Here is a 20,296-nt window from a genome sequence, read left to right on the forward strand (position 1 = left end):
AGGCTATAGTTATTTGGAGTTTTTCTTAACTTTAGAGGGCTTCTCTGCAGGGGATATAATATTGATAAATTTAATATGAAATGCTCATAAATTTTAGAAACATATTATTGAACTGTATGGTTTTCTTAAAATGAAAAACAGCAATGAAAAATTAGTGTAGCCAATGAAATCTATGCCATTCTCTCACAGCCTCCAAAAGATATTGAATTCAATTCTGTTCATGTAGCTCAAGTTTCATTTAAATAGACAATTTTTTTTCCCAAGTGAAAGTAAAATCTAATGGTGCTTGCCAGGTTTATATGCTGAAGTATGATTGTCCTTATTACCTTGAAGAAACATTTAAAATTTTAATCTGTAATGTGCCTCAAGTACCAATCTATGAAAAAGTTAAAGTATGCTTTACATTACATTATATTAGCAGAAGTGAAATATAATTTGACAAAATTGCTGGAGCATATTCATAACAAGAAATAAATTTTCAATATTGGTTCTAATCTGGTTGCCTAGGGATACTAAGAGAAAAAAAAATATTGAAATGGTTTCAGATTTGCTTTGGAAGCATAAGCAAAAGATTAAAATAATTTTCATAAGGATGCTGCAACTTCTTCAAAAAAAATTTAAATTGTTATTCTGAACATGTCCAAGCCCAGATACTACTGTATACACATCTTTACATGATAGCGTGTTTGAAATGTTAACTTGAAAATCTCTTTTCCACCAGAAAAAGGAAGAATAATGACTCTTAAAAGCTCATGCATCATGATTTAACTTCCCATCATCTTATGTTCTCAGTGCCATTCACATTGCATCTCATGCTCTGTCACTTCCTAACTATGTTCTGGAGAAGAGAGTAGCCATATTTCAGCTTATAAGAAGAAGTGAAGGTTTATCAGATCAAATAACTGAAGCATTACAAATGAAGCTGACAGGTCTCTCAAGACTACTAGCAGTTATTCCTTCCTATTCATTTACATGGATTGTGATGCTAAAAGCAGCTACAGTAATGTCACCATGAACTAAGCAAGAATTTCAGGATTGAGTGAATGTTCCCATCTATTGTTCTTGTCTATGTCATAGATGCAAATGACTAATTGCCTTTACATCAAGGAAGCTGTTTGGTGTCTGCGAACATTGGTTGAGTCATCAAAATGCTAGAATAAGATGGGCTGCACCTCTCAAGGATTGAATCAAATGCTTTTGGTGGTTCTTTCTCTTTCTTGCACTTCTCTCTCTCTCGCTCTCATTTTTTTATTTCAATTTTTTTCTTCCTTCCTGTATGTTAGTTTTATATTAGCTTTATCTTTCACATTTTAATAAAATTATATTGTTTAAAAACATGTCTTTAGCAGCAAAGATGCATGAAGGAACTGAAAAAGTTTACACAGGTAATCCGCAAGTTACAACAGTTTAGTGAAAGTTCAAAGTTACAACGGCATTGAAAAAAGTGACTTATGACAGTTTTTCAGACTTATGACGGTTGCAGCATCCTTATGGAGATGTGATCAAAATTCGGATGCTTGGCAACTGGTTCATATTTAGGATGGTTGCAGTATTCTGGAGTCATGTGATCACCTTTTGTGACCTTCTGACAAAGTCAATGAAGAAGCCAGATTCATTTAACAACATGTTATTAACTTAACAACTGCAGTGATTCACTTAACAACTGTGACAAGAAATATCGTAAAATGGGGCAAAACTCACTTAACAAAGGTTTCATTTAGCAAAATAGGTTTTGGGCTTAATTGTGGTCATAAGTCTAGGATTACCTGTATATCCAATTATTTTTGGAAAATTCTACCAGGCTTGGCTCTTCCAGGAAATTCCAGACTTCCTTGCTGATAGCTATACAGAAGCAGAAAAAAAATTGATTTATTATTGTAAGCTACCCAGAGTCAACCTATCAGTGAGATGGGTAGAATATAAATTTAATAAATAAATAAATAAATAAAAATAAAGCAGCCAATTTGGATTTGTTATTAACCAATAGGAAAGACATAGTTAAGGAAATAGTGGAAGTGGGGGAATATGGAATCTATGAAATAACACTGGAATATTTGATTTTAAGGAAAATTAAACCTAAGCTAAATCAAATATGGGCCTTTGATTTTAAGAAATACTATCTTAATCATTCAAATGAATAATAAAAGAACTTAGTAGCAGGAGAAGCTAATGAGCAAAAAGCTCAAGATGGACTGGAATTAAAAGCACAGTTGCAAACAATTCTAATGAGGAAAAAAGTATTTAGCAGCCGGAAAAAAACAATGTATCTGCACGAGAAATCTCAGTGAATATTTGAAAAAGACAAATAAAGAAAATGAATATACATGAGATGGAAAGAGAGCCAAGTCACCAAAGAATTGATCAGACAGCTAGACAGGAAATGGTACTGTAAAAGGACCATCAATAACATGAGGTTAGTGTGGGATGCTAAGAACAAAACGAAGAGTTAGATACATTCAAAATTTATTTATTTATCAATGTTATTTGCTGCCCATCTCACAGTTCAGGCAATTAACTCGCTATCTTCCATCATTTAGAATGCAGTTTCAGTGGCAAGCCAGGATAAATGACAGATGGTGGAAATCAGCAAAAGAGCAGAAAAGGGAGGAAGCCATTGATAGCATGCTGACTGGGACACAGCTAGTTGTAGGAAGTAGGTTCAACATCAGGAGTACCAATACAGAGAGTTGCAGTTTTTCAGGTGTATGAGTTCCAGAGAGGAGTCTACATGCAGTCATGAATAAAATAGTAACTAAGTAACATCTTGGAATCCTGACAAAAACAAGCATGGGACATAGATATGCATACAGGTAGTCCTCAACTTACAACCGTTCATTTAGTGATGGTTCAAAGTTACAATGGCACTGAAAAAAGTGACTTATGACATTTTTTCACAATTGCAACTTTTGTACCATCTCCATGATCATGTGATCAAAATTCAGATGCTTGGCAACTGGTTCATACTTATGACCGTTGCAGTATCCCAGGGTCATGTGATCCCTTTTGCAACCTTCTGACAAGCAAAGTCAATGGGGAAGCCAGATTCACTTAACAACCAGTGATTCTAACTTATCAACTGCAGTGATTCACTTAACAACTGTGGCAAGAAATGTTGTAAAAGGGGGCAAAACTCACTGAACAAATTCTCACTTAACAACAGAAATGTTGGGCTCAATTGTGGCTGTATGTACTATAATAACTACCTGCATTATTTGTGGGAAATATGTAGTATTTTGTTTTTATCTTATCTGGAAGATGATATCTCATCTTTATGTCTGGAAGATGAAAGGTAAAAATTGCTAGGTCTTTTCTAGCATTTTAATAAAAAAGGAAGGTTACAAATAATGAAAAACAATCTATAAATAGGAGGATAAGCAGGTCACCAAAAAAGCTGTCACACGGCAGCCATCTTGCCTCCCCAACAATCAATTTAAAGTGTCCCCATACACTCTAGAAAGAGTACAGATAAGAGCAAGAAAGATGATTAGGGGATTGGAGGCTAGAACATACAGTATGAAGAACGGTTGCAGGAACTGGTATGTCTAGTTTGATGAAAAGAAGGACTAGGGGTGACATGATAGCAGTGTCCCAATATTTGTGGGATTGCCACAGAGAAGAGCGGAGTCAACCAATTTTCCTATTTTCCAAAGTACCAGAAGGCAGGAAAAGAAGCAATGAATGGAAACTAATCAAGGAGAAAAGTGATCTAAAACTAAAGAAATATTTCCTGACATTAATCAGTGAACACCCTGCCTCCAAAAGTTGTGGATGCTCCAACATGGAGCTTTTTAAAGAAGAGATTGGACAATAATTTGTTTGAAATAGTATAGCGTTTCCTGCCTGAGCAGGGGGTTGGACTGGAAGACCTCCAATGTCCCTTCCAACTCTATTATTCTGTTATTCTGAATTCAAAGTTACCCATATTTACAGCAGAATGATTGAAACCAATTGTTGTTTTAAACAAAATATTGGAATCTTAAATTATTCCTTACATTGGCAGATTTTTAAAAAATTATTTTCTTGATATGGGTTTTTCTAGGAAAAGAAAAATAACTCTGTTTTGTTGGCCCACTTAAACTTTTCATTTCTAAAGGAGGCACGTTCAATAGACTTTTTTTTTTAATCTTCCAGTTTTCTTTATAGGGGAAAAATCTTTTTCTCAGCATTTCATGTATATCTAATTTTCAAATGTATTTTCAATACACAGTTGAAGACTAGAAAATGTAAGAGCCAGAGCTTGCTTAAACACACATACACATACACATATAGGGAGACACCACATAGAGTCACAGACCCTCTTCAACTGCATAATTATTACAGCAAATTCTTTCCCTAAAGACAAGAAGAGCCTCAAACCACTAGGAAGGTTTTCTATATAAGGATAATTTCAATGAATTTATCAATGAATCTATCTAGTATTTTTGAATGAGCCCTATTCCATTCAGTAGCGATTCCTGGGAAACAGGGGCAATCATCATTAGCCATTTGTAAAATAAGACTTCTTGCTGTAATTATAAAGGATGAGTTAATTTCAAAACTGGAAAATGAATAGCTGCAAAAAACATATCACAGTTTGTCATAGAATCTGAGAAGGTGGAGTCACTAATCAGAAATTAGATATAAAGTCACAGAGTTCTTGGAGAAGCGAATGATTTTCTTATAGTTAATTCCTTGCCTGATATTACCATTATCATTATTGACCACTAGTTTTTTTCCATGGACATTTACAGGATAGGCATTGGAGGATGGAAATAGTTCTGGCTGAAAGTATATTCATCCGAGGCAGGGATGTTCACGAAGGTCATGACTGAAGTCAAGAACATTGCCCATTCGTATGATGTGATCAAAATGACCTTCATCACAAATACCTATGGAACTTTCTTCTTGAGTTTATCTATTTATTTACTTTTCCTTTAAATGCAAATTGGTACCATGAAATGCCATAATTTTATGTCGCTTTCCACAAATTTCAGGGCCATAATGTACCATACCGTGTGGTGGCACAGTGGTTAGAATACAGTATTGCCGAGTAATTCTACCCACTGTCAGAAGTTTGATTCTCACTGGCTCAAGGTTGACTCAGACCTCTTCTGAGGTCTGTAAAATGAGGACCCAGATTGTTGGGGGCAATATGCTGATGCTGAAAACCACTTAGAGGGGGCTCTAATGCATTGTGAAGTGGTATATAAGTCTAAGTCCTATTGCTATTTCTATAATTAGTACCATAATGTCATTGCTGTAAAATTTTCCAATATATATGTATCTCAGTACAAATACAGATATTTCATATTTAATTTTAATAACAGACTAGAAAGAGAGAGAACCTGTGATGTTCTTTAGCTCTGCTATATATAGTAGGAGACATAAAGCAAGTAATATTCATAAGTGGAAAGAATAAGGGACAAGTTCATTCTATCCTTCACTGTTGCACAACTTATGTTTATGTGCTACAATCTACAGTATATATTCAGAATAATTCAAACAGAATAGTCCTGCAAGGTAGGTCAATATTATTATTTAACCAAATAAATAAATGAAACATTCTAAACTAGATATAGAACACTGTGTCCTAATAATCTTACTGCTGGTGTGGCCAGCATTTCTTTAGCAGCCAGTAAGATTTCCCCATGCAGATTCTTATATGTGATATGTTGTAAAAAGCTTTAGAAACCTCTGCCTTTTTTCTCCAGAATGCATGGAGCATGTGCTGAGGCTATACAGATGTCCATGGACAGCCATGTCCCCATCCCTGTCCCCCGAATGACAGCTTCAGCCACTTTATCCCCTTTTTATTTTTTTATTTTTTTTATATGTACCGTGTTTCCCTGAAAATAAGACCCTATCCTATATTTTTTTGAACCCTGAAATAAGTGCTTGGCCTTATTGCCATGTGCTCAAAACTCTGATTAGGTTTATTATCAGGGGATGTCTTATTTTGGGGGAAACAGGGTATGTAAAAAAAAAAAAGGAGCACAGATTTGATTTGTGCAATCATGGTCAGCATTTCCACATTTTTGACCTGCCCTGTAGAAGAGATGTTTATGCTGAATAATTCTTTACATGCCAAAACACCTTCATCCTAAAATAATTTGAGATTAGGAGAGGTTTTGATCAGAGCAACATAATCTCCCCATATCTAAGTAGAAGTCATGCTACCTTGTTTTGGGTTGTTTCAAGACTCTTCCACCTCATCAGCTACCGGAAGTGGAGGAGGAAGAAGTATGGAGAAAGGAAAAATGCTTTAGCAAAATATAGTGCTACCTCTAAGCCTTGATGAGCAAATGACCTTCGTTCATACATCCCACTAAATCTAAAGCACAGAGAGAGACAGGAGGGTAAAGATTTGCTATCAATAATGTATTTGTTTTATTTGGGGAATGGTACAAATAGAGTTTGCTTGAATTCTGGACAGTTGTAGAAAACAATTGATGGGAAATGTATATGATTGAATTTACACAGATGATGGATGAATAAAATATGATCTTGTGTGTGGATGGATGGCTGGATGGATGGCTGGATGAATAGAATGCTACAAGCTGTACAGAATTCTGTCACTGATGATTCATTGGATTTGGGAAGAAGCTTGAAAGCCCATGAAATACATTCTGTGTCTCCACCATCAGCAGTTCAATATGACATTGAGCGTATAAAGAGCATTTCCAGACTCTTTCCACTGTCAAAGTTAGCTAATAGCTGAGCATTGAAACTGCTCGCTGCAAATCACTATTTACTCCCCTGCCAGAACTTCACCAAGGGACCACTTTAGCAAGCTTTGTGAGCTGTTTTAGCCAGCAAATCTTGTAAACAACACACTGATCCATTTCCCCCCCCCCATCAAGCTGAAACGTGAAACGGAGGTGGGGAGTGGACGTAGCTCAGCAGATACCCATAAACACAGGATGACTTCACTTTTCTGCTTCTGAAACGGGAGAGGAAAATCATTCTAACTGTAGAAAGAGAACAAGGGAGCAGATTTTTTTTTACAGACTCTTGTCATTAGAATACGTTAGAAAATATTAGAAACATTAGAAAATATTACAAATCTGAGAATGAAAAAAAAGACAATGAATGTGGCAATACCATGACTGAGATAAAAATTTAGAAAAAGAATAAATTAAAATGTTGAAAATGGATGATTTATTAGCTGTTTCTAGCCTGTAGTGAATATGAGTAATTCAAAGAAGGTAGCAGAAAGTTTGTTCAGTTTTGTTTTGATGAGGTGAATTTGCATGCAGTGCAGTAGAAGGAGCGACCTTGAAAGCCACAAGAGAGCAATGAGATATATTCTTTTCTTCTTAACATTTTACGGTGGTCCTTCTGCCTTGAAGTATTGTAGTTCTATGCATGTTTAGCCAAATCTTCAGACTGAATTTGGCATTATCTGTCTGCCTATTGAGTCCTTTCCAAAGACCTGGGATAGGCAAATATGGATGTTTGATGGTGTTAGAGGTATTGATGCAGGATGTAAGCTATTCCAAATAAAGCTACCTTTTGCAATTGACGGATGATGAACTTGTCAATAGTGTTCAAGTGGTGCTCCCTTTGTTCTGTGATGGCACCCAAGATGCCTATGACAATTGCTTTCTGTTATTATTATTATTTTAATTAATATTTTTATAGCGTTTTTACAAGTAAACAAATCTTATGCCTCAGGGTCATCTGAATCAAAGGTGTAGAATCTTCTTGGAACAGCTAACGTATATGGCCTCTTTTACCCCTCTTTCGAACCAATGGTCTTCTCTATCTAAAATATGAACTTTGCAGTCTTCAAAAGAGAGACCCTTATCTTTCAAATGCCAACGAACCACTGAATCCTGGCCTAGGTTTAGCCAAATTCTCCACAAATATTAGTCCATATTTTGTTTGTCACTTCTTTAAGAGTCGTTTATTTATGTAACTTTTTTTAGTTTATAAACCACTTCATAAAATTCTGGGAAGTATGGCCTTCTGTTACCGCTAGCATGTTGCTATGTTTGCAAACCCTGATATTCATATCTTTGTATTGTATTTTTTAAAAAAACAGACCTAATGGATTGAATTTCTCATTTCAAAAGAATGAAAGTGATTTTGTGTGCCAACCTCAATCTAAATCTCAGCTGAAATGGGTCCAGAGAAGCCTTTTCATCTATTCACTTTGTTTGTAAGTGATTGATAGCACTGATAGTAAAATAGGCAGTGGATAAAATCCCATTTTGAGCATCTGTAATTATGTCTTTACAATGATTTGAAATTTCAGATGAAAGGGCTGATTCAAATTTCAGGAACAGTTTAATCATTTAGCCTGCTCTGTTTACCAGATGGAAATAATAATAATAAAATGGCTAAGAGCTGGAAAATTTAAAAAAGAGACAGAGCAGCTCATTCAAGCTTCATAGGACCAAAGAAAGCCAGAATTAAAATAGGAATAGACAGCAACTGCCCTCTCTGCAAAGAAGCTGAAGAAACAGTGGACCACCTACTTAGCTGCTGCAAGAAGATTGCACATAATGACTACAAATAATGGTATGACAAAGTAGCAACAATGGTGCATTGGAATAGCTGCAAGAAATACCATTTGCCCATGAGCAAGAACTGATGGGACCACCAAATAGAGAATATAATAGAAAATGAAGAAGCCAAAGTGCTACGGGATTTTAGAATTCAGAATTTTAGGAACTGGGAGAAAGGTGCTAGAAATAAAATGGAGGCTGATTTGAAAGAAGGACTCTGTTTATTGATGGGCATAACCAACAACAGCATGTAGTTCTGGGACAGCTGACAAAATGGGGTTGGGATAGGGGGGCTTTTATGCATTCTTTGGGGTTTTGTGTTTGAAATGCTCCAGGGGGTTGTGCAATGCAGTGAGCTTTTGCTATTCTAATGGTGGTGGGTTAATCCTATTATGTCCTAAAAGTCCTGTCCTGTCCTGTCTTTCTTAAGCCCATCAACTGGAGTTGAAGGTGTTTTGTTTGGGAATAGATTGGCCCAATCTTTCTTAATAGGCACAAAATATCCATCTCTAAAGACTTCAAGTATCTGCTGGAGGCTGTTGGGTGTGCTTTCTGCCTTTGTTAAGATTTTTCCTCCATTTCTCCTTTGGGAAAATATAATATTCTACCTCTTTTAATTTTCCCCAAAATACTTCATTCTCTGGGTGGGGGATGACTTCCTACAGTACCAATAATAATAGTGCAATCCCAGTACAAATGGAGCACCACTTGACCACTTGAACACTATCAAGCATTGACAAAATCACCATCAGTCAATGGCAAAAAGCATCTTTATATTCTGCAGTGACACCTTTAACTCTATGAAACAACAACAGCTGTCTACTCTAGAGCATGGATATCATGCTCGCGGCCTGTGTGCTGGATGTGTCATGCACTGGCCATGCCCATGCCCAGTTTAACAAAGGGAAAAAAAGTCACAATAAGTCACATGACGACGATGTGATGATGTGAGCTTGACACCCCTGTTCTAAAGGTACTTGGGAAGAACTTGATAGGTGGATAAAAATGGCAAATCCAGTCTAAATATCTGGCTGACGGTGCAATGAGCTATAATTGAATTTATCAGACTTGAACACTCTAATTTTAACCAAAAGGCACCCTGCTTGGAATTGCCTATGTTTTTAGATGCTACTTTAATCATTCTTAGGTCCTTTGTTACAACTTGAATTATTAAGTTTCCAGACTTCAACTATGAATCTAACTGTAGTTTATCCACACATAAAGCAATTTGGTGCAAGAAAACCAGTGGTGAAATGCAGCTGGCTCTATCCAGATTGCATGATCCAGTAGTGCCAGCTGTGGGAGGCTCTGCCCATCCACCCAGATGTCATCATTTTTGACCCTCTGTGTATGTGCAGAAGGCTCCATGCATGTGTGGAGGAGGCGCGCACGCTCACATTCACGAACTGGTAGCGAAGGTAAGTGAATACCACCCCTGAAGCAAAGTATTTTGAAGCAGTCACTTTCTCCAGAAGATTTGGTATAGATGCTTTGAGTGATTCCCAAACCTACAAAAATTAGGAGGAAATTTTAATAGCCAGGAAAGAATAGAATAGAATAGAATAGAATAGAATAGAATAGAATAGAATAGAATAGAATAGAATAGAATAGAATAGAATAGAATAGAATTCTTTATTGGCCAAGTGTGATTGGATACACAAGGAATTTGTCTTGGTGCATACACTCTCATATACATAAAAGAAAAAATACATTCGTCAAGAATCATAAGGTACAACACTTAATGATAGTCATAGGGAAACAGTCAATGTAAATCTTAAGGATACCAGCAACAAGGTTACAATCATACAGTCATAAGTGGGAGGAGATGGGTGATAGGAATGATGAGAAAATTAATAGTAATGGAGACTTAGTAACTAGCTTGACAGTGTTGAGGGAATTATTTGTTTAGTAAAGTGATTAACAAACTATTCTTAGGCAGCATTTACCATTGCGATTAAACTGCAGTTTAACATTGTGTCTTTAAATAACTGCTTAAACAGGTCTTAACTTGCCATTTTTGCTCAGCATTACAGGGAACTGAACGCTGAGAAAATTGTTTCCTTTTGGAATGTGTGGGAAGATAAACCCTTCTGACACTTTGCCAATAGATATCATGCTATAAAGTTGGCCTTGCAACAAATTTTTACACTTATCTACAAATAAATATTGCATTGTAACCTTTTGCTCAGCGGTGCATTTTCTCTTATGAATCACTGATTAAGCCAGAGACTTCGGGTGTTCTTTTTGAATAAAACAGGATTAGTTGGCTAAAAGAATTTAAATGGTGGCAATAGAAAAATAAAATAAAATGACAGAGACCTTTTGGCTATGGGGGGAAAAGGATTGAATATTCTCATGAGGATCAGAAAAAGGTAACATCAAATTATTTTCTTCATGAATTTTGAGGTAGTGTTGCTTATTAACTTAGATTAATAATGATTTCTGTAGTCTATGTTGTTCTCTAAGTTATTCATTTTACGTTCCTGAAATGCATATTTGATCCAATGTAAAAAAGAGTTTGTAAATAAACCTGGATTTCTATAATTCAGTTCATATGCTTGACCTTTTTTTAGAGAAACTGCTTTGCAGTAGCATCACATAAAAGTGTCTCAGATGAAACACTTTGGATGTTTTATTACCTCTCCATCTGTACATATTTCTCTTCTTCCTTTTAAAATGGAGAGGGAGTATCTTATTAGCAGGCTCAGGGGAAGGAAGAGGAGTAATCTCTAATAGTTTGCACCCGGCCATTATGGTTATAAACTGTGATGTATGACTTAAATATGATATGTGAAAGTAGTAAATCATGGCTTAATCAATAGACCATGATTAAGCAATCCATGTCTGTGCAATCCAGATCAGGGTGAAACTATAAATATAGAGGCTGCCAAACAATAAGGCAAGATATTTCCACTGTTGATTTGCCATTTATGTACAGCTTTAAAATCATAAATCAGGTCTCTTCTGGGAAATGACACTGCTTGAGCCATGGCATCACATCTGATCCAACAAACCATTTGATGGATAATCAAATCGTTTGATTAGGCCATCTTGAAATCCAAGAGCAATTGTTTCAAATTCTTCTCACATTGTAATACTCATTCTGGAGGCTATTGAGTTCCTTTAAAACCAATGACATTTTGTCATTAGCTTTTAGGCAAAAGAACCTGCACTCTGTAGATCATGGGTGTCGAACTTGCAATGTCATGTTGTTGTCATGTAACTTATGACTTTCCCCCCCTTCGCTAAACTGGGGGTGGGGGTGGCCAGGTGTGATGCATCCGATCCATGGGCCAGGAGTTTTACAACCCTGCTGTAGGTATTCCTATTACTTGCATGTGAATTGATTTCATATTTTCATTTAAGACTAAAAATTAAAAAAAAAAATTTAGGGATGCGGTGGCTAAGACGCTGAGCTTGTTGATTGAAAGGTTGGCAGTTTAGTGGTTTGAATCCCTAGTGCAGCATAATGGGGTGAGCTCCCGTTACTTGTCCCAGCTTCTGCTAACCTAGCAGTTTGAAAGCATGTAAAAAATGCAAGTAGAAAAATAGGGGCCACCTTTGGTGGGAAGGTAACAGCATTCCGTGCGCCTTTGGCATTTAGTCATGCAGGCCACATGACCACGGAGATGTCTTCAGACAGCACTGGCTCTTCGGCTTTGAAACAGAGTGAGCACTGCCCCCTAGAGTCGGGAATGACTAGCACATATGTGCGAGGGGACCCTTTACCTTTACCTTATCCCAAAGAATAAATGTTATTCATACTTTATCTAAATTAGTTGGTGGGACCTCCCCTGCATGTTTTAATGCAGTGCTTCTCAACCTTAACAACTTTTAAGATGTGTGGACTTCAGTTACCAGAATTTTCCAGCCAGCAGGCTGACTGAAGAATTCTGGAACTTGAAGTCCACTTATCTTAAAGTTGCCAAGTTTAAGAACCACTGATTTAGTGCGATAATGAATATCTGATGAGAATTGCTTTGCGCTAATCAACAATCAGTTGATTGTTGATTAACAACAATCAACTGTTTATTTAATTTGTCATACTATATTCTTTGTTCATTGACAGCATATCACAAAACTTCCATCTAAAAAACAGCAACAACAATCTTGTTCTTTTTCTGTGAGCATCCAAATCCATAACAAGAGGAAGGAAAAATTAATTAACTAATTAATTATTAATTGTTAACATTCCTTTGCTGTGCTTTTTTTTTTTAAGAAAAAGAGAAGGATACCATGAGCTTTGCCATTATAAACTTTATGATTCTGCTGTATTCACTACTTCCTGAATGCAGTAATTTGCATTTGAGAAGGACTTCAGATGTTAAAAGTAAAATTCTTCCAAGTTAAGCGTGCATAGGATTGCTGGCTGAATGGCTTGCTCTGCAGAGATGAATGGGATTATTCTGGAGTACATGAAGTGCTAAGAATGTGCTTATGATTGAAGCTTTATAGCATGGTTCAGAATCCACCATTTGGAAAAGAATGGAATTCTGGGTGTAAATAGACTTCATTTTATCTGAAAGCTACAGATGTCAAATCTCTCAAGAATCATCATCCTTTTGTATTCCAAAAGGGGAAAAGAACTAAACCTCTTTCATTTTCTCATATGCATCCTTTGCTACCATGCTGCTGGGAAAATATATTCTTTCTCTTTTTAAATCGGCACTACAAGATATTGTAGAATATGGCTTTAGGTAAATTCTGTAGGGCTCGAATGTGATGATGGGCCAATATTTATGGATAGGTTGATCCACTCCTTCCTGCGTTTTGTATTTTATCTCTCCCTGACCTTTCATTTTAATTGCATTTCTGCCTCCCCTGCTTCTCATCCCCTGCTAGACAATGTTCTCTCTCCATTTTTCTATTTTGGCTTACTCTGCTCATTTTCAGACATATGGTTTTTAAGCTGCTACTATTATAAGTAACGTCAATATACATCAGCCTCTGGCTCCACTGGTACCGCTAGTAAATGCCTCTCTCTCTCTCGCGCGCCTGCATTTTTCCTTCCTTCCTTCTTTTTTTCTCCTTCTCCCTGAAGACTGCTTGACTTAACCCTCCAACCTGTTCAGACTTTCGGCCTGCAGTCTAAAAATCGGAAAATCTGCTTTACTTTTCCCACTAGCTCTTGCAGATTAACGTCCTAGTAATTTTGTGAAATACATATAGGCCCTTTCTCTGAATCTTATTGAGTGCTGTTATGTGCTTGCTGACAATGCTAGTGCTATCTTTAGAAGTAACTGACAAAGAAAACTGAAGTGCAGCAAGGAATTCAACTGGTTGGTACTGATCAATTATTGGTCAATCTTGCTTACCTATCCTGCCCTCACCAATAAGCAACTGTCCTCTTAACCTACCTTTTCACCTCCTGCCTTGCCTGAATACTCAATGGCCTGAAAAAGCAACAGGTGATTGCAATAATGAGCTTTGAAGTAATAAAATTGCAGTTGAGAATTATAACATTTGTCTACGTACGCATGAATCTATGAACACAGTGTAACTTCTGAACTGCTCCAAGTGTGGGGTGATATTCAGCAGGTTCTGACAGGTTCTGGAGAACCGGTAGCGGAAATTTTGAGTAGTTCGGGGAACCGGCAAATACCACCTATGACTGGCTCCAGAGTGGAGTGGGAATGGAGATTTTGCAGTATCCTCCCCCCTGCCATGCCCACCAAGCCACACCCACCAAGCCACGCCCACAGAACTCATAGCAAAAAAAATTGAATTTCACCACTGCCCAAGTGCATGACTCTGATCAGGGAACAACAAGATCAATAAAACAATAAAAAAAATGGCTATCCTCCTTCTCCACTAGTTCTTAAAAGCATCAAAGGCCTGTATAAAGGCATAGTTTTTCAAAACCTTAAAAGCTGGATGGGGAAGCCCAACCATACAGTATATATATAGGGTTAGCATGTTTCAGGGTGTTGGGGCACAGATTCTGATTCATGCCTCTAACTCCTGGGGAGTACCCAAATCAAAGTCTAATAAGTGTTTGCTTCTGTTCTATTAGTGACTTTGCTAGTTTTCCTATTACTTAAAATGAATTTTGCCCAGGGAACCATTGTAAAATAATGTTCCCTTGCTGAAATACTAAGCATAATGCAACTTATTATTTTCTCCTTTTTTATCTTAAAACCGGTGTTTCCATTTCAAAAATATCCAGAGATGCATTTTGCAAATTATACAAATGGTTATATGTGTTTTGCTTAATTTTTATATAGGCAATCAATCTCGCTTTATATCATACCTTTTAATTTTATTTTCAGGAACCTGGATTTAATTTCTAACAGAAAGGATAATATTAATAAACAATTAAAAAAAAAAGGCTGATAGTAATTATAAGAGTAACAAATTCACTACTATAGAAGCTTTTGTGGATCATAGCCCACCTCCTCAAATCCATGGAATATAATCATATGGAGAGAATATTGCACAGAATTTGTAGGGAGGTGAATAGCAAAGCATAAAAGTCGATCTTCCTAATTGAAAAACTGCATAGTAAAATTTGCACCTTACAAAGGACAACCATTGATATTGGTTTAGATAATGTCACATTAGAATGTGAATTTTAGAGATCAATCTCCATCTCTAGATACTGTATTATGCATTCTAAAGTGGGATGTTTGTATCCAAATATCTCTTTCATTTGTTAAAAATGGCTTATTTTCAGCAGAAGAAACCTGAAATGGTTAAGCTGCATCTCTTCAGACATATGAGTTACTTCATCATTCATCTCTAGATATTATGCATTCTAAAGTGGTACAACATTCCTTCATTTATACCCAAACATCTCTTGCTTGGTGTACTAAAAGCTTATTGCTGGTTAGAATTAGAACAGAATTAGAATAATAAAGTTGAAAGGGACTTTAGAGGTCTTCTAGTCCAACCCCCTGCTCAGGCAGGAAACCCTATACCATTTTAGACAAATGGTTGTCCAATCTCTTTTTAAAAACTTCCAGTGTTGGAGCACCCACAACTTCTGGAATCAAGTTGTTCCACTGATTAATTGTTTTAACTGTCATCTAGTATCTAGGCTTTCTGTGTTACTACGGTACTGCCTTTACAACTACAACTATTCTAGAAGTCATAGCATGGGTAAAATCCAGTAGGTTCTGACAGGTTCTGGAGAACCGGTAGCGGAAATTTTGAGCAGTTCAGAGAACCGGCAAATACCACCTCTGGCTGGCCCCAGAGTGGAGTGGGAATGGAGATTTTGCAATATCCTTCCCTCAGGAGTGGGGAGGGAATGGGGATTTTGCAGTTTCCTTCCCTGGAATGGGATGGGAATGGAGATTTTGCAGTATCCTTTCCCTGCCATGCCCATCAAGCCATGCCCACCAAGCCACACCCCGCCTACCAAGCCATACCCACAGAACCGGTAGTAAAAAAAATTTGGATTTCACCACTGAGTCATACATATTACTTATCAATACTGCTCATTCTAATCTGAAAATTATTGGCTAATAGTGGAGGCTATTCCAGGGTCTATGGCTATTAATCACCAATTCTTATATTCATGCTTCCTGTACATAGAAGAATATGTCCATAGTCTCTGTATTCTTGGCAAAATAATCCTAAAGTAAAATTTGGATATTAGTCAGTTTCTATGAACATAACCTTCTTAGAGATCAGGTAATATTTTAAACTTCATACAGGTATTGACACTAATGCTTCTGGTTATACTATAATTATGATTTCTATAAATGGTACGGTGACCCAATGATTAATTCATTTAAAAATAGGTGTAATATTGCAATTACTTCTAGCTTCTTGTAATTTAACTGTGTAAAAGGAAATATAGTCTTCCGTTCATCATTGTTGGACTATCTACTGCTCTTGAATCTACTGGTAATTTTTATAAATGATAATGTTTTCACATATCTGTCTTTATTAAACAAAACAAAAATATGTGCAATGTTTTCATTTCCTCCCCTTTTTGTTAATTTGTTATTTCATTCAATCTTTTTTTTCACCCCAAACTGCAGTAGGTATTGATTTGCCAGGTTTTTTGTTGTTGTTGTTGTTGTTTTGTTGTTGTAAATATATATACAGAAGGAAGTTGGAGAAGGATTTAATATCACGTATTGATTGAAATCTGTTTACAAATGTTTCTTTGATTGTGAAGTATTGCAAAATCCACTTTTGTGAAATACCATGGCTTCTTTGTATTTAAACAAATCTGGAATTTACCTATTAGTAATTATTCAGTAATGATTTCATGTCTGTTTTATATTTCAAGCAAGCAAAAACATGGGCAGAACAAAAAAGCCCCACTTAAAGAATTATTGTGTCTGTTCTTAATGTGGGCATCTTTTTATCAAAACAATTACCTAGAACAACACCAAATGCACTCACATGCATATAATGTGTGTGCAGTGATTGAAGGTAGTGTTGACTCTTAGCAGCCATATAGATAGATTTTCTTCATGTCAAACTGTTCCTAGCCTGACTTAACAGATCTTTTAACAGCACACCCATTGCTACTGTAACTGAGTCCATCTGCCTTGTTGCTGGTCATCTTGTTCTTTTTCCTTTTGTCTTTCCCAGGAGTAAAGTCTTCTACAGAGAACTAAGTCTTCAAATAATATGTCTAAAGTAGAGTAATTTGACCCTGATCATTTGTAGTTCAAGTGACAGCTCATGGTTGATTTGTTCAACGATTTTACAGTATCTGTTTTGCAGGATCCAATCTCTTTTGGTCACCCAAATCCAAGGTTTAGTCTTTCAAGCTTTTGGACTCAGGATGGAGCCCATTCTCAGGGAACTTCTCTCCAGAATGTGTTCTGGTGAGAGAGAATTTCTATGAGGATGGGCTCCAGCCTGAGTCTGACAGTTCAAAAGACTAAACCTCTGTTCCAGGGGTGGTTGCCCCCGGTTTGGACTGGTTCACAAGAACCAGTAGTAAAACCAGCGGGCGGCTCCGCCCACTGACCTGGACATCATTATAGGTGATCTGCACATGCGCAGAAGTGGGCACAATGTGAACCGGTAGTAAAGGTGAGTAGAACCCACTCCTGCTCTGATCCCAGTGACAACCAGGATTGGATCCTGCAACTTTATTGTCGGGCACGTATATTTGCCTTCATTCATGAATATTTGTTTTCTTGGATGATTCTGTGTGTATGTGTATGCATGTTGTTGGTTAAAGTTAAAACTTTATGGGAAGATAACTGTTGTTCTTGCCATAAACAGTAGCTAGTAACCTCTCAGACATGTATGAAATCTTTCTTCAAAGTTAGTTTAGAAAAAGGAGCATAGGAAGAGTCAGAAAATCCAATAAATTGCACCATGGTAATCTAATGTAACTGACAAATCGAAAAATCCAGCTCAGTAAAGGCAATTGTAATAGACTCAAAACAAACAATGTGAGACGTGATCAGAGAAAGATAAATTCAATTCTAGTGTTTGCAATGTTCTGTTTTAGTTATTGTTTTTAGAAGTCCTTCTTTTAAATGTAGAAGCCTGAAGCGTGATGTTTTTTCCCAACAGATAATTGTGATGATCAGCTAGTGTCAGCCTTGTCTCAGTCATCATTCAGCAGCTCATCAGAACTGTCCAGTAGTCACAGTCCAGGATTTGCAAGGCTTAATCGAAGAGATGGTAAGTGTTCCCTTGGTTATTCTTCTTAATTTCAGAAAGTTTACAAAAGAGATTTATGAAATCAAGTGAATTGCATGTTAAATTAAAATGCCAAAATAGAAGCAAGCCTTTATCAATACTGTGATATATTAGGTGGAATTTAAAAGCCCTCAGAAGCCATAACCAACTCGCCTAAACTCAGATGGGGGATAATCTGCATTCTCTATTTCAAATTTTACTGGAAATACTTCATTATCACAGATTTAGAGTCTCAGTTTGCAGTCAACGTTATCTAATCTGGTTCACTGAGCTGTGTGCAATGAGAAGCAGTGGTAAAAGGCAAAATGTTTTCGCTCTGACAAGTGAGCACCAGAAAAGGGAAATCAAGGGAAACCAAGGGTTATGAAGGACACAGAGTGAGAAAAGGCAGGCTGTTTGAGTCTCTCTTAGATTATTTCAAGGAGATATCCCTGCAAGGCATCTTCTTTTCTATCAAGTACGAGGATTTCCTGACCACTCAACCTTTTAAGATGTTTGTTAATACATGTAATTTGTTATGCACACAAATTAAATTGCAATGAAGTCTGGTAAATATCAGTAGCTGACTATCCCTCGTAGTTCTCTAGCCAATCAGAATGGAAAAATCATGCAGTCAGCAGTCATCCCTCCTTCGGGGGGTGGGGGTGGGGGCTTTGGCGATATTTACAATATGTAAATTTTGCACCTTTTGCTTCAGATCTTGCTTTTCTTTCATTGCTATCATTTCAAACTCAGTAAAAGGACCTCTTCTCTACAAACATGGAGTCGGGGGTTTTCTTTCTTGGGTTTTGAACGGAGGCACACCTGACAGCTGCCCTTGAAGCTGAGTTGGAAGCTACCAGTGGTTCAAAATGCAGCACCTGCTTGCTGATGGATGAGAGTTGTTATAGCAGGATAACAGCGTGCTGAGGAGGCATGTTGGCTGTGGAACCACCTAGCAGATATGCCTTCCAGCCTATTTGCCACATTCATTAGAATAACATGGAGTACTTTGTGAAATGCTTTGCCGAAGTTAAGTTCCCATAATCTATTCAGAAAATTATTCAGTCAAAAAAAAAGGAAAGAAAATGAGGTTAGTCTGAGAAATTTTTCTCAGGTTTCAATTTGGCTCCTTCATTCTGCTCTTGACAACTGTTGGTGGAATACCTATCCTCTTCTCAGAGAAGACTTGAGCCGATAAGAGCTTTGCTGATATTTTATGTAAGTGTCGCTCTCAGCAAAAAAAGATTGATTTCATTTAAAACAGGAGTTTTGCTATTCAGATGGCTGGTCAACAACAGGCTTAGATTTAATAGGCTTTTAAATTAATCTGTGAGATATGAAAAAATCTTGAACCAGCAAAAATTGATGCTTTTTTTTTTTTTTAACAAATCAAAGACCTTTGCAAATTCTCTCATGTACTATGACAGGTATCACATACTTTTGAGAATTGAGAAATGCTAAGAAGATTTATAACGTATCTGGCTAGTTAGACTAGTGGGGGGGGAAGCTGATAAGGTAAAGCAGAGGCAGACTGATGACAAAATATGGCACTGTGACTGCAGGTACTGAATTTCAAAGCCTCTCAAAAGAGAGAGAAAGGATTTCAAAAAAAGACTGAGAACTGGGGGACCATGAAATGAAAGCAACTCATCCTAATTTCTAACTCATTAGAAAAGTGTCCAATTTTATACATCAATTAAAGTATTGTTTCCAAATTATGGAAAGCAATTGTTCTACGTTATTCTAAATTAAACAGGCCCCACTTTGAGTTCTATGTTTAGGGAGTTCCAGTTTGGGAATAAGTCAATGTAGGTGATCCAGGAAGAGAAATGAGGGCTAGGAAGAGAGGTTAAAATTGTTGGATAGGTTTTGTTTTCAGAAAAGATGACTAAGCCAATTGTGGGAGAATTGTTCATATTTCTGGAAAGATGTCACACTGAAGAAAATCAAGGTCTTTGTCTATTATCCCTGAGTACAGAATACATTAAAAATGGTCGTACATCTCAGAAAGGAAGGTTCTCATTGAATGTTTGTGGGTGAAGGCGGTGAACTTCCTTAAAGCAGAAGCAGTTACCAAGGAAAGTGCTGATTTCCCTTTCAGGGTTGGATGTGAAGACTGGGGCACTTTTCTGTTAAGGATCTTTGAATTTGGATTCCTGAGCAGTGGTTTGGATCCAAGGGCTCCTTCCGGTCATATGATGATG

At 36.9% G+C, this 20,296-nt stretch overlaps 1 protein-coding gene across 2 annotated transcripts in view; it reads left to right on the forward strand.

Annotated features, from left to right (window-relative positions):
• CNTNAP4 (contactin associated protein family member 4) overlaps positions 1 to 20,296 on the forward strand; it is a 243,585-nt gene that overhangs the window by 42,011 nt on the left and 181,278 nt on the right. For both annotated transcript variants that reach the window (XM_034410059.3, XM_034410060.3), the window contains exon 2: positions 17,982 to 18,092. In XM_034410059.3, the coding sequence (XP_034265950.2) occupies positions 17,982 to 18,092 (111 nt within the window). The remainder of the gene's footprint in view (positions 1 to 17,981; positions 18,093 to 20,296) is intronic.

The sequence above is a fragment of the Pantherophis guttatus genome, chromosome 2 (genome assembly GCF_059756535.1).
Source record: "Pantherophis guttatus breed Tessera chromosome 2, ASM5975653v1, whole genome shotgun sequence".
NCBI classification, from domain to species: domain Eukaryota; kingdom Metazoa; phylum Chordata; class Lepidosauria; order Squamata; family Colubridae; genus Pantherophis; species Pantherophis guttatus.